This window comes from Alosa pseudoharengus, unplaced genomic scaffold (assembly GCF_046254945.1).
Source record: "Alosa pseudoharengus isolate Yale_2024_CS ecotype anadromous, Long Island Sound unplaced genomic scaffold, YU_APseudo_1.1 YU_APseudo_1.1_scf_23, whole genome shotgun sequence".
Classification (NCBI taxonomy): domain Eukaryota; kingdom Metazoa; phylum Chordata; class Actinopteri; order Clupeiformes; family Clupeidae; genus Alosa; species Alosa pseudoharengus.
This window is the reverse complement of record NW_027468685.1, coordinates 25346680-25362482: the sequence shown is the minus strand read 5'-3', so window position 1 is coordinate 25362482 and position 15803 is coordinate 25346680. Positions and strand designations below refer to the sequence as shown.

Genomic DNA, 15803 nt, shown 5'->3' with positions numbered 1-15803 from the left:
ACTTGAGAGGGGTCACATGGAAACCAAGTTTTGGTTCAAAAACATTTCCCTGATCTTGCAGCAAAGAACATGGGAGTGTTTTTTTTCACTGGGAATTCGATAGAGCCATCGTCATGGCTTTCTGTGCAACGATGGAGAACCCCGCCCCCGTGCAAGAGTGGTAATGTTACACCCTCAGAAAATATAGCTACAATGTGTCTCACGTGTTCTACATAAACTATCTCTCACGAAGTTACACTATCTCTTGGACACTTACCTTGGATACTGTACCTCCCAAAGTGACCTACAACCTTTTTAAAATGTTTAAAATTGAATAAGACGTGTGTGCTGCTCTACCGCATGCACTATAGCATTCAAATGCTTCTCAGAACCAGATCTGTTTCTACAACCATGTAGATCAGAGATCAGATCTGTCTGTCGAAACTAAAGCTGACGGTACTCAAGGAGATGTTTTGAGCCACAATTGCGTGCCATTGTTCCTGAGTTTTGCTGCTCTGGCACATTCATTGGTATGGTAAACAGTTTTGTTCCATGAGAACTTTAATCATCAACGTGCAAACTGTCATGATCATCCAATAAGAATACATAGAACCAGTTATGTGGTTGCCCAACAACAATGCTCAAAAAGTTGCCCCATGTATCATCACCTTTAGACATAATTAACTACATTTAGACAGCAAGTGGGCAGCTGTGGCCCACTGGTTAGCACTCTGGACTTGTAACCGGAGGGTTGCCGGTTCGAGCCCTGCCCAGTGGGCCGCGGCTGAAGTGCCCTTGAGCAAGGCACCTAACCCCTCACTGCTCCCCGAGCGCCGCCGTTGAAGCAGGCAGCTCACTGCGCCGGGATTAGTGTGTGCTTCACCTCACTGTGTGTTCACTGTGTGCTGTTTGTGTTTCACTAATTCACCGATTGGGTTAAATGCAGAGACCAAATTTCCCTCACGGGATCAAAAAAGTATATACTTATACATTAAATAGAGGTATGAAGAAATATGCCTGAATGAAAATCTACCTGGGAAATTAAAAGGAAACACAACTGAAAGTGCATTGAAAGTGCACTGACCTGCATACAGGTCACACAAAACTGAAACTAGTCCTATAATGCAAACCAGTGTGGCAGGATACTTTGGTCTCAGGTGTAGTGTCTGTTTCATGAGCCTCCCCTCTCCTTCCAGTGAAGGAACAGTCGGAACAGTATGTACCCTGTCACTGTTTTTCATCATGCATGGTCTCGTGGGGGTTATACCTTTCAAAAAAACAAAATGGAAATTGAAGAAATCATTAAAACGTGAGCGTGCTAAGTCACACCCTCCCCTCTGTGATTTCGGTATCCCGGTGACCAGGTCCCGGGGGTGAAGCCATACTCAGGAGAGCTCCCGTAACTCAACACCTGCCTCAGTTGTGTCGATGCAGGGTGATTGGAAAACAGGTGAGGTGGAGGAGGAGAGGGGGTTGGGTGTGTGTGATGGTGGTGGTGGTGGTGGAGGGGGTGGTAATGGGCGGAGGCAGGGGTTTCAGGTGCGTCACAATTCCTGGGTATCCACTATCACCTAGGCTATCGTTCCAGACTGTGGAGAGAGAAAGAGAGAGAGAGAGAGAGGGAAGTGTAATAGAGGAAATGATTTGCCAGTCTTTTAAGCTGCCGGGGATGCTCCTGCCGGGGAATTAGATCCGAAGACGCAGGCGAAAACATGGCCCACTGCTGAGAAACTCCAACACAAGCAGCCTTCTCTGTGTCAGACTGACACCCCTGCAGACATAAGGGAATCGTTTAATCCAACAGATAAATGGCCATGAAGACCAGCAAGAAGTCTTTCATAGGTGAGAGCTTCAAATTCATTTGGTGGAAAAGTATGATATTCAACTGGGATCGGTGAAAATAAGTATCATATATTCACCTGGATATTTTGAGAGTATTTATGTCTGCTTTATTTATTTATTTATTTACTTATTTATTGGTCAGGCAGCAGGCTGGATTTTTGCTATCTCATTGTGCTTCTGCACTTCTCTCTAGGTAACACTTTCCTCTTCCTCTACCACTTTCTTAAACTTCTCTCTCTTTCTTTCTGTCTTCTCTTTCTCTCTATCTTTCTTCATTTTCTTTCAGCTCAGATGTTTCCCCTTTCTTGACCTCTCCCTGACTCTCTCTCTGTCTCTGCCTTGTCATGGCTTGATTCATCCCAGTGATTCAAAACTTAGCCGGTATCATCTGCAGCAGCAGCAGATAAGATTAGGGAGGAAGACATCCAGTGTCCCACCTATCCATCACCATATACATTATCTAGCAGAGACAGGGTTATCCAACACGCAATGCTTTGTATCTTTCTCTGCACCTCTGAATACTGATGAATTTGTTTTGACCATACTGGAACAGATGAATAACCTCTGAGCTGGCCATCACTTGTTGTGTACTCACACTGACTACACTGATTGAGGAGAACAAACGACAGGCCTGTTACAGAGAAACATTTTCTGCTTGACGAATTGATGGGCTTTTTGCTTGATTCTCCAGATGCACTGATGCACACTGAGCTCTCTTAGAGTCTGAGTCTTAGAGTCTGGTGCAGAAACAAGGAGTATGAACATCCATTCAAACAGGCACCCGCTACTAATAAAGGGTTTCATTTTCTGCTGAAATGCTCGGGGCATAGCATTACTATTGTGTACTAAAATATCACAGATAATTATTAATTATTAATTGTACGATTATGATAGACACTTACATTGCTTACAAAGTCCTCTCTCTGCATTGACATTTGTATTGTAACAAACTGAATGACCAAATCGCTGTGGCTGTGGTCACATTTTGTAGAGAAACTAGAACACATGTGGAATGGGTCCAAGGGGTGTAAACACTGTGGTGTTGTCAACTGCATTTAGCGTTCAACCGTGAGGTGGCTATGTTAAAAAAATGTTGTATCTTAAACATTCGAGTGTTGTGAGTCAGCACATCCAGGCCTCCCAAGAGTTTCCCAGGTGCAGCCATCAAAGGCCGGCAGACAGGCGATAGAAACAACTGCAGGTGTAGGTTTAGGGGGAGGGAGTGAAGGAGAGATGAAGACAGGAAGAGCAAATGGAATGAGAAAGAGGGAGAGACTAGTAAGGGAAGGATGATGTTAAGAAGATGACAGAAAAAGGATGGTAGAAGAGACAGAGAGAAGCTGTAACAGTGAAAGGGGGGGGTGGGGTAAAGCTGAATCTACTCCAGGCAGCTTTTTGATATTGCTGAGCAATGTTCCTGAGTATTGGTGTCATGGCACGAGCCTACTGATATTGGCCAATAATTGATTGATTGATTTTATTTGACCATCTCGTTTTATGATACGATACAGGTTTGCACCATACAATAAAAACAGTACAAACCATACAGATTATTTTCTGTACAGCTTTAGTCATCAGCAGGCACATTTTCACAATCTTCTAATCACATGAACCAGTTGTGTGGTTGGCAACATTGCTCAAAAAGTAACAAATGTCTAGGTCCACCGCGCTTCTGGTAACAATCCAGTGCTTCACGGGAGAGGACCAGTCATACAGTAAAGACAAAGGATCACCAGAGCACTCAGAGGTTTAGATTGCTTATTTTTACATAAAAATCACAGACCACAGATAACAGAAGCACACAGAAGTTTAGGTTGATTTTTTTCCGTAAAAAATAACCAACCTAAATATCTATGTGCTTCTGTGATCCTTTCCTTTTTATTGCTCAAAAAGTGTCATCGACCCATTCCCCATACATCATCACCTTCAGTAAGAGAACAATAAAAGTCAGATTGCAAAGGATAGAGAGAACAAGATAATGATCATTCAGAAGCATCAACGAAAAACAGAGAAAATGATCACTGTATAATTGACACATACTACTATCCAAGTGCCTCTGTAGTCCTCATAGTGAAAAGCACGGCCGTGAAAAATCAATGCGGTTTGTGTGAATGTGTGGGCGAGAGCTGAGGGAGCAGGGGAACGTCTGTGACTCAAGCCCAGTGGAGCCCCAATCCATCTCGCCAGATCTGCCTGCAGCAGCGAGGAGCGAGTTCCCCCACACTGGTGCCAAAACCCCCTAGCAGGGAAGGAGACAAGCTGAGGCAGAGAGGTGTGTGGGGAGAGCCAGTGACTCACTGCTACCGCCCACCCCTCTACTCACACACACACACACGCACACACCCAAACCCAATCTGTCCACCAAAAGCAAACTGGAACCTGACCTGGCGACACATTGCCCATATGCAAAACCCACACACAGTCACCCATGGTCGAACAGGCTTCTCTCTCTCTCTACTCTACTGTGATAGCTTGCTGTCTCCACAGCTACACTCCATTAGCCTAGAAATGTAGACGCGCCCCTAGCGGCAGCAAATTACATTTTAATGTGGGTCTGGTTCGTCAGGCTAACACTCCATAGTAACAAGAAAAAGGCACACATATATCATATAAAATATAAAATATATTTAACAAAAATCGTGGCTTTTTGTGACTCAGAGGGATTCTGTTACGAAACGGAAGAAGTGTGTAGTCCGCACCACCTGTTCCGTTGGCATCTAATGGGCAATCGTTTTTATGGCAAGTGCTCTCTCTACACTACACATGCTATAAATACCCATTAACACTGTTATGTGTCTCCACTGGCATCAGCAGCAGGCAGAAGGAGAGCTGAGCGAGGATCTGTCATAATGTGTGGCGCACGGGGGTGCTGTAACTGTTGGTAGTAGCACAGCCTTGCCTATTACGAGGCCTATGTCTGTAGGAAGGGAAGCAAGGGCTTTGCATTTTGTACTTGTAGAAAATGAAAAAAGTGCTGTTTCATTTAAGTTGGACGTGACAACTATGGGGCTGTTTCTGTGTGAGTATGTTTTCACTGATGTTGGTGGGTAGTTATTGTCATTGTCATGTGGGTGACATTGCCATTGCAAAAGCAGTGGGTGAGCTGAGGCCGTGTTGTCTTTGAATCATTTGTTATACGCTGAAGACAAGTGAAAACCACCCTCTAAGCACACACACACACACACACACACAAATACAAACACAAACACACACACACACCACTGTAGTGGAGTTTCCGTTCACCCCTAAATCACGAGTGGTATGCAAATTCAAAGTGAAACAAAAAAAGCTGCACTATGGAAAGTCCCGTGGTCTTTTTTGAAAAGCTTCCTTGTCTTAAGTGTCTCTTATCAAGAGGCTGTGTTTTTAAATACTGTTTCTAAATACTGAGTATCTGCAATTCCTACTGATGAAATAGTTGAGAAAAGTATTTTTCTTTTCTTTTTTTTGTACGGTGGCCTTCATTTTGTTGCTCTTAAAAAGTTACATTTAAAATTTGAAAAAAGGTTAAATGAATCTATATTAGTTGTACAGCAAACGTCAGTCCCTAGATTTAGACCACATCAGTGGGTCTAACCCAAACCCTAGAGCCAGATCCGATTCTGACCGTTTCCAGGATGGCGTTGGTTCCTGGAGTGAGGATAAGACTCAGTGACTGACTGCTTGGCTTGCCATTTGTCCTGACCTTGACTGACAGATCTTGGCAGAAGCAATTCATTCACACAAAGGCCTGGCAGGATCTCAGCTGTCTGTTACTCCTTTTCTTACTCTCAATTAATAGCAGTTGCTATGCTAACAAAATCAATGGCCATAAATAAAAACAAATAATAGCCCAATAACAATTTTATAGTGCATCCATGACTTTAATGAAAAAAAGTGCTATCATTTTAATGTGCATCCATAACTGTACAGATATGACTAAGGAGTACATTTATACAGGCTATAAATTAGACAATGAAATGAGTACATTTTCAAAAGTCCATTGAGTTCTTATTCCAGGAATGCACTGCATCAGTAATGTGCATGACTGATGTCGTAACACACCATGCATCATTACTAGAACTAAGAGATGCAGAATAATTCTGCCCCTTTTTCTCAGTAACTGCATGGGGATATAGAGAGCCCTTTAAAGACTGTCACCCTATCCCCCTGGCTATGATGAAGCCACTAAGCGTAGGGACTTAGGGTGAAGAGCCAATAGATAGGAGCGATGGCTGGCTTAGCTTAGTGTTATGACACACTTATATAACTTAAAGGGTTAGTGGACCACATCTGTGCTGTGCTGTGCTGTATGGCTGAATGGGAGCCAAGGGAGGCATGATGTGATGCCACAGCAGCACTGCGCCCATAATTGCAGTTTACATAACTGTATGGAGGCCGCCTACCACACAACCTTGACCTGCTCAGATTCAATCAATGATAAGTAGACCGGCTTCATAGAAATGGGTGGTGGGTGGGTGGGCGTCTCTGACCTCAATGTATGGGGAGGGCATGCAGCGTTTGTTGGAGAATGAGTCAGGCTTCAAGTAAATTTAAACACATATTGCATGAAGTAGTGCTTTAGGAAAGGGCAGAAATACCTGTAAACAAGAACTAGGTTCTGTAAGAAGTAACATTGAAGTTAAAATTTAATTCTGTCAGTCAAGAGAGCTTCTTGCTAATAACCTTAGGTGACAGCTGCTAAGCCTGGTGCTGTAGGCTACAATATACCTATGTTTAGTGCATTTGTGTTCTTATTTTAAACTAATATAGCAAATATATAGCCTGGAAAATCCAGGCCCTGGTAATCTAGAAAGATTAAGGGTCTGGCCACGAATAATGAAAATGGCCCGACTCGAGGGGCGGCACCAAGCATGCATTTGAAAATCTCACTGCACGCAATTGGATAGCACTACGACCAGTGTTCACTGACTGATTCGTTGCAGCTCTGTCGTCATCTGTTTAGCTCGCCTCATGGCCTGCCTATATCAGATACACCGATGTGATTGGTTCCTCGCGATGCAAGGGGTAAAAGTAATATGCATCATTACTCACAGGGATGGATTACGGCACGGCCCTAACGGGCCCAGGCCCAGGGGCCCAAGGGGTCAGGGGGCCTCGAAGCCCAAGCCTTTGCATGGAATCATTGCCTCAATATCAACAAATCAGGATGTAGGCTATGAATCTGATTGAATTTAGTATTGGCCATCCCCAAAATGCACCAGAATACAGGAAATCACATCAAACAAATTAAACATTTTCTGGGGGAGGACCCCTAACCCCCCCTCCCACATATATGACAATAAGTGTGGGCCCCTTAATAGGCCTACATCTGGGCCCAGGAAGTTCATAATCCGCCCCTGATTACTAATTGCCAGAGTGTCTCGCAGAGACAATTCAAATTGTGCTTTTGAGAGAACTCTGGATTTCCAGGGTTGCAAATATAGGCCTAATTGTATATGCCCCTTATCAGCATAATGGCCCTAGAATGATGGTAGGGCCTATGGGTTGGCTATACAGCTCTGGAAAAATTAAGAGACCACTTCACATTTTTCTTATTTCATCCTAAGGTTGCTGAGTGGCATTTCAATGAGTTGACGGTCATATTTAAAGAGACCACTGCAAATTGGAATATGACATCAACTCATTTGAATGTCACTCAGCAATCGGATGCTATCAGAAAAATGTGCAGTGGTCTCCAGAGCTGTAGGCTAGGCTACATCACTCTGTATGCAGATTGATGTGGTGTGCCAGGTCAGTTGTAGGACTATCCAATGATTAACGGCGATCTCAGAATGGAGTTAATCTGTTCATAGGCTACAGAGGAGAGCAGATTATGACCAGCTGCCTCTTCCACGGTATCTTTCCATTGATAGAAAAGTGTTGGGGGTAGGGAGGGGGGTTTAAACAATCGCCTTCGTTGACTGGTTGGCTCAGCTGCAAATCTGGTGTCATTCCCGCCTCCTACCGGCAGGACTAGGAGTTGCGGAATTCCCGTGACGTCACGCCAAGGCAGTTGCCCCGGTTACAGGAGTGATGTCAGTGCCTCGCCTCCGAAACCACGTGCTCCGTATAAAATAACTGGTGCGCTCGAGCAGTGCGGGACAGTGGCGCTGAACGGTACATCGGCACGCAGACCAAACCTGTCTGCAGCGAAACAACAAACACCTTGCATTTGGAGTATTCAGCAGTGCGATACTCAAGAAATACATTCCAACTCGGATATATTCACTTCTTAACCATGGCTATGACAGAGGCTGGGTGCGATTTGACTTACTGCAAAATGCGTGGGATCATGTCAGTTCTGACTGGTAGGTTACCTAATTTACCTTAACATTAATGGAGAATGGCAAAAAAGGACTGTCAGATTTTTGTGTGAAGAACTAACGTTCGGCTAGGTTCATTCTGAACAGATCGCTCACTAACCTAAGCAGCTTCTTTACCGATGAATTTGTTTTCGTTAACTTCGTTTGGGGTTTAACTTAATCAAGCCCACGTTATGTCTGATGTTTCCATACGCTTATAGTTAAACTCACCACAGGACTCATTCGAACAGTTGCACTAAACGGCAACTGGACTATATCTTCATGTTCTGGGAAGGCTTTTAGCCTAAAATTAGTTTGATTTTTTTTCTTAGGCTGTTAATGATGTCGTATGTTGTGGTCCAGTTGGTTTCATGCCTCTGAATAACTTTTTTTCCATTGTTTTCACAAATATTCAACGAATGCACCAATCCGGATTCATTGCATTATTTTTCCCAATGTAAGCCATATAGGCTACGCTTCAAATCCCCCTGAATTATTACAGTATTCAAGATTGGTAGCCTAGAGTTTGATGGTCGGTGACGTACTAGGTTTCCTACTGACGTATATGCCTTCTTTTCCAATTGCAGCTTTTATCAAGGAGAGAAAAATGGGGCTGAACGACTTCATTCAGAAGCTTGTGTCCAATCCGCATATTTGTCAGCAGTAAGTATTCGTGTTTTCTTATTGTCAAAATCTCAGTTTGGCCACTTACGTGAACCGCGGCTGAAAATCATCGCGATCATTAACGCTCACTTTCCAAGTCTACTGTCAATATATATCTGTCAAAACATGCGTTAAAGAACAATTGGCCTCATACATTGGATTTTTTTCAATATCTTTCCAACTGAACTAAGGTCAGTGGAGCGCAGTGTACAGTTAGCTAATCCAATCGGAACCACGCAACCTGTCTCTTAATTTGGCCATGTCCATTCCATTAATAGCGTAATCTGGGTACAGTGTAGCAGAGCCAACAATTCTGTTCATGTCAGTCAGGTCTTGACCGTCGCTCCCGCTGGCTGCATAAGCACCTTTAGCAAATCTGCTATGTACCCTAGACAGGGATAACGTGGTAATGCAATTAAAGCGCACACCACACATTGCAACGTTTGGATGTTCTGGCGGACTGCGCTCCTAAACATTCAGGTCGCTGTAGGATGCGCCAGGCTACCACGGGAAATTTCCACCACCTCATCTGCTGCGTCCAAATGCCACAGATTTGTAAATGGCTACTCACACAGATGGTCTCGGCGTTATACTGTTCCAGACTTGTGTGTCTGAGTCACTGGTCTTACTGACAGTGACAAGCAGATGTGGGTACAAGACTACCAGATATTTCGATTTGTATCCACCATCTCCCTCATTATGCCGAATTTGTATAGCATTCTGAAAAAAAGAGAAAAAACATCTATATATCTAATAAGTGTAGCTCAAGATAAACCGTTACGCCTTCATGTTATGACAGGTAGAAAGAACTGTCAAACATTACATGCAAAACAGAAACTCGTGGTACACAGTGTCAAGAAACAAACTAAAGCTATACTGCCATCTTATGGTAGAGAGTGTGACTGCACTGCTACAATGGCTGGAATTATGTGTTGTGAGTATGGCTCAGTCACGTGTACAGCTGTATGGTTGAGAATAGAGCCAGGTTTTTGAAAACAAACAATTGCAAATAAACAGTCATAGATATCAAACACACTGAATTATAATACTCTCCTTTCTTGTGTGTATCTCTCTCTCTCTCTCTCCCAACTACAGTGCTGCAGTTGAATCATTCCTAAAAATCGATGAGAACCAGAATGAGGCAATGGGAGGTGGGCTCAAGTTAAACTCGGTGAGTTTACGACCAGACAAGAATTCAATTAGTAGAACTGTCATATCTTAGTCATAGAATTAACAGCATAGACGTGCCAACTAAACACTGTCCTCTGTATATTTCCATTCCAGCTATGTCTGACTGGACCAAGAAGCTCTCTGGCAGAAGAGACTCAGTAAGTAGATTTTCCACTATTGACCCAATTCTCTCTCCCTCCATATGCAGTTTATATCCCTTTCTCAGAACACCCACTCATAACCCACTCTCTGCTTCCCCCTCCTTCCCCAGGATTAAGCCGTGTGACTTTGACTACCTGAAAATCATTGGCAAAGGAAGCTTTGGGAAGGTAAGCTCAAGACAATGAACAATGAGGCATTTACTGCCATCACTAAACAATCTGCTACACAGACCTGCCTCTGGTTGGAAGATGTTGACCTCTCTGTGTTCCTGTCTTAGGTCCTTTTGGCGAGGCACAAGGAGACTGCTCAGTACTATGCCGTAAAAGTCCTGCAGAAGAAGATCATCCTGAAGAAGAAAGAGGTAATACCCAGTTCTGTCTTCAGACAGCAGGTGGTCTTAAGACGGAAAATGCTCTCACCAGAGTCAAACCTGGCTCAGAGTTCACCTTTATTATATAGGTCATGTCTCATGTTGAAATTGCATTGCCATGTAAACTACTGCAGTGCAGCAACTGATGTTGATGCTGATTTAAATATCTCAATTGTATTAGTACAACTAGTTGCTGTCAGTGCTGATGCGGAGTGGTTTGATACCTCAGTGGTTTGATATCAAGCTGACCTGATCTCCTCCTCTCGTCCCCAGCAAAAGCATATCATGGCGGAGAGGAGCGTGCTAATGAAGAACATCAAGCATCCATTCCTAGTGGGCCTGCACTTCTCTTTCCAGACCACAGACAAGCTCTACTTTGTGCTGGACTATGTCAATGGCGGGGAGGTGAGTGTCGTGTGTACCAGTCTTAAGGCCGTAGGATAGAGTGAGATAGAGAGCCTGAGAGAACATGTTGTTTGTGTCAAAGTGGGATTGGTGTTAAAGTTTTTTTTTGGCTTTCTTTCTCTGTTTTCTAGCTGTTCTACCACCTCCAACGCGAAAGAGTGTTCCTGGAGCCGCGTGCCCGGTTCTATGCTGCTGAGATTGCCAGTGCCCTTGGCTACCTCCACTCCCTGCACATCGTTTACAGGTTGGTGCGATAGCACCCCCAAGTGGCCAGATACCAGACATATTTCTCAGGGATTAAAAGGGATGACTTGATAGCCCTCTAGCCGAGGGGCTCTAGCCTGCTGGGAAAATGAGAGTCATTGAATGATGACTGACTGTGTGTGTGTGTGTCTTATCACAGAGATCTTAAGCCAGAGAACATCCTTCTAGACTCCCAGGGTCATATTGTCTTGACTGACTTTGGCCTCTGCAAGGAAGGGCTGGAAGCAGATGCAACAACAACCACATTCTGTGGAACTCCTGAGGTAAAATTCCACATGAATCCCCGATCTCATAGCAGTCCATCCAGATTGAATTAGAATGAAGGTTAGTTGTGGTCTTTCTGTGCTAACTTTCACTTTGTTTTGAACACAGTACCTTGCACCAGAGGTTCTTCAGAAGCAAGCATATGACCGCACTGTGGACTGGTGGTGTCTGGGATCTGTCCTCTATGAGATGCTGTATGGACTGGTGAGTGAAGATGGCTTGTCATCTTAAGATTATCAGTCATTTATGGAAAATACATCCAAACATACTGTTATTTATAATATTGATGGTGATAATGTCATTATGACTAAGTATTAGATTGTTGACAGAGATGATTTATTTGTCACTCTGTCTCTTTCAGCCTCCCTTTTACAGCCGCAACACTGCTGAGATGTACAACAACATCCTGCACAAGCCCCTGGTGCTCAAGCCCAACGTGTCCAATGCCGGCCGTGAACTACTGGAGGGCCTGTTGCATAAGGACCGCACCATGAGGCTGGGAGTCAAGGATGACTTTGTAAGTGCACTTACTCTGTCACACACAGTCTGCCCACAAACGCACACACACTCGCACACACACGCACACACACACATACAGTCAAGGGATGTAAATTCAAGTTGGTATTTTTCTTATGTCCATAGCTGGAACTCAAGACTCATGCCTTCTTCTCACCAATAAACTGGGACGACCTCATGGCCAGGAAGATCATCCCTCCATTCGTTCCCTCAGTGGTCAGTCAAATTAATCATTCATTAATGCACTTATACTGTTTATAGCATTGTGAAAATGTATCAACCAATCGATTATGGTAACAGCATCTGTTGACCAATTAATATATAAAATATGAAAAGGAAAGAAGGAAACAGAGAATAAGAGAATTAAGTTTGTCAAAACTATAAAATAGTTACTAGTTAGTCACTAATAGTTAAAATACTATATAAAAAAACTATAAAACTATAAAATGTATACTGTATTCTGTAAATGGCATAGGTGTCTTCACGTCTGTCCAGTGACTAAATGTTAATGTTTTTTTTTTTTTGCTTCCACAGTCTGGGCCTACAGACCTGAGGCACTTTGACCCAGAGTTCACCCATCTGCCTGTGTCCTCGTCCCTGTGCAACGGTGACCAGCAGCATGTGACCGGCAGCATGCGTGAGGCCGCCGGTGCCTTCCCCGGCTTCTCCTACGGGCCTACCCACGACCACCTAATGTAGGTTGCAGCGAAGAACACGGATCCCCCGGTGTCAGGCCTGAGTCTGTGCTGCCTCCCGTTCCTGTTCCTCCATTCTCGACTGGCAGGAGAAGGCTCGACTGCAGGGGTCAGCACACAAAAGTAATGGAGGCCATAAGCATGACGATGGGTCAGATGTGTAACCATCACCTCTTCCCATAGCCTGTCAACGATGCCCGACTTCCTAAAAGGCAGTACTAAGTGGGACCATTCCGTCCTGGACTGGACACAAGAAATCTTTGCACGAGATAGGAGACGAGCGTGAGGACTGCGTCATTTAAAAAGAAAAGAAATATGATCTTTCGGCGTTGTCAACACATCCAATCGAATCCTTAGGACTAACAGGAAGTGTGCCAAGTTTGATATCATGGACACGTGGGCCGGCACCTCTGTTGTAACCATGGAAACACAGCTGCTCTCAGAGTGTGGGTTAGTGTGTGTTGAAGTGCCTGAATGTTTTTAGGCTGAAAAGCTTTGGAGGAAAACAACTGTGTTTAACACTGACTGCCCAAGTGTTTTATCCGATGGTTGACACTGGTGTCAGCTGTGTGCTATTTGTTGTTTAGTTTTGGCATATGATCAAGATTTTTACATGTTCATCATATATATATTTTTTCACGATGGCACATCCTTTATGTTGTTACGGTATGCTTTTTTTTGGTTATGTTGATGCTTTATTGCACTCCAGGAAACAAGGGTCAAAAAAGTACTGTATGTGTTTGTGGATGTATGGCGAGCAAAGGGTCTTATATGAATCAGACTGCACCATCTCAAATAGTTCATATCATTATACCATTATGAGTGAAACATTTTAACCTATTATCATCTGGTCTGAAATATTTAAATTAACTTATTTAATGTTCTGCATGAACCAGATAGTACATCAAAATCCTGCTCTTCCTAAACTGTTTCAGTTTTAATTCATTCAAAGAGTAGGCACTAATGATACCCATGTAGTGGTTTTTGCACCATGTTTTCCTTAAAAAAACACTCCACCAAGTCTGTCTCTAAGTCTTATAAGTCAACACATACATGTAGAATTTTCTCTTTTTAGGACTGAGTTACATAACAATTGAATACATTGCAATTGTAATTGTATTAATATATCATTAACATGATTATTTTGAAATATAAAATCCATGGAAAACCATGTCTTGTTTTGCCCTACTTATGCATTTGTACCCGACTACCGACCAGGTATTACCTTGGCATGTGACTTGCTTGTGAAATAGGAACAAAAACAATATTTTATCATCAACTAGAAATGGGGATGTAGATTATATTTTCTACCAGCAATAGTAGTTCTCGAGTAACCAAATATTCTGTATTTTTATCAAACTTCTCAGAGTAGCTTACTGCAATGAAAACCATTGATTGTACTGAAACCAGATACATCATTGTAGAAAACCTGTAAGTGGTCGTTTTTAAGAGAACTGTTAGATGTCTGTGTTTGCTGCTGTATGTGTCTGTGCACATAGGCCCTTTAGGCCTGGTTCTGACATGTGTGGACTGTAGATATACCCCTCTAGTTCACCTGCATGATGTTGGCAAGAAACCCTAATGCTATGCAGCAAAAACAACTAGAACATATATGAAGCATAAGATCAACAGACTTATCAAGCATTGGAGTGACATTTCACATTAAGAGAGAGAGTAATCAGGACTTTCTAACTTTAACATTGATTGCCCTAAAATGATTCTGAATTATTGATGTACATCTTAGACTTAGACACCTGTTGCATTTTGACCAACGTTCTCTTGGTTCTGTTCATTGGAAATTACATATAAAATGGCAATACTGTTCTAGTTTATTTTTTTCCATATTTGGAAGTTATCCTGACTTTGTTTTACATATTTTTGTGTATATTTATTATGTCATGAATTATTATGAAAATTATTGTACATTGAAAGATTATTGTATAAAATTCGTTGTTGAAATGAAAGTGATACATTTGAAATGAGACCTATTAAAGTCAAATAAACTTTTAGGAATTACATAAATATTTGAATATGTTCGTGAAGTCATTAAGTTGCATGCAGTAGATATTAACCTGGTAATTTTGTAGACACTCAAAGAAAGACACACAATCATGACCTTAGATACAGTATAAATCACAGATCTGAATGTTTCTAGCCAACATTTCTATCAAGATGATAGAAATGTTCACATTGATATTTTCATTAATGTTTATGGTATTTGGCAGATACTTTTGCCCAAAGCGACTTACATGAACAGTAATATTACAGAATAGTTGTAAGTAGTTGAAAAGCCTACAATAGCCATAATAATAATAGTAATATTAGCAACAATATCAGTAATAATAATAATAATAATAATATCAAATATCAACAATGAAAATAATGAGTTTGTATATTAACAAAAAACATAAACATACATACCATAACTCTAAGGGGATTAATTAATTAAGTGCAAGGTGAACATTTGAGCATTTGAACATTTCTTGAACGTCCCAAAACTATCACAAGAATGTAGAACATTTGGCAACTCATTTCTCCAACGAGGAACCAGTCGACACAGCAGACTATTAGAGGACCACAGTGGGCGAGAGGGGATGTAGAGCTGGATCATGCAAGGTGCAGATCCAGATCCAATAGGCCACAGTGAGAGATTCACATTTAAGTGTGGCTTTAGAAAGCCAATGAAGAGTAACTAACAGAGAAGTTACATGTGTCACAACCTTTAAGACTGGACATGCTATATTAAGTTGAATCAAATCGAATCTAATCTGATCTAATTCTAAACACATCTGTAAAGGTCTCCTTACAGAAGCAGGTAGGCCAACAATGCATTGCAATAGCCTAGTTCAGTTTGTCCGTCTGATCTTCCTAATGCTGTATAGAATAAACTGACATGACTTTGTGACTGAGGCTGCATGCTCAGAGAAATTGAGTTGTTCATCAATCGACACATGCCGATAGGGTCAGTAAAGATGAGCCAAGCTGGATGTTAATCTGCCCTAATGTGACAACAGAGAAATATTATAATGTATTATTTTGGAAATGATATAAAGGAAAGACTGTAGGCCTATTATTGTAATGTAACAAATGTCCCATATTAAATTACTGAAAGAAGAGTTTGAATGCATGTGTGTTGTTTTGTTTCAGGGTCCACAACTGAGAATGAGCTGAGAGGAGTAGCCTGTGTAA

The 15803-nt window shown here is 42.3% G+C and overlaps 1 protein-coding gene across 2 annotated transcripts; it reads left to right on the top strand.

Moving 5' to 3' along the window:
- The first annotated feature begins 1552 nt into the window (after window positions 1-1552).
- On the top strand, window positions 1553-14593 carry LOC143140965 (serine/threonine-protein kinase Sgk1). Of its 2 annotated transcripts, none has more exons than XM_076302142.1 (13): window positions 1553-1821; window positions 8693-8768; window positions 9864-9939; window positions 10053-10096; window positions 10210-10267; window positions 10378-10461; window positions 10744-10875; window positions 11007-11119; window positions 11279-11402; window positions 11512-11607; window positions 11765-11920; window positions 12046-12135; window positions 12454-14593. In XM_076302142.1, exons 1-13 carry the CDS (start codon window positions 1788-1790, stop codon window positions 12616-12618), a joined length of 1248 nt encoding a protein of 415 aa, XP_076158257.1. In that variant the 5' UTR covers window positions 1553-1787; the 3' UTR covers window positions 12619-14593. The 2 variants fall into 2 exon arrangements, with proteins under 2 accessions (XP_076158257.1, XP_076158256.1); XM_076302141.1 differs by lacking the exon at window positions 1553-1821 and adding an exon at window positions 7895-8111.
- The last annotated feature ends 1210 nt before the right edge of the window (window positions 14594-15803 follow it).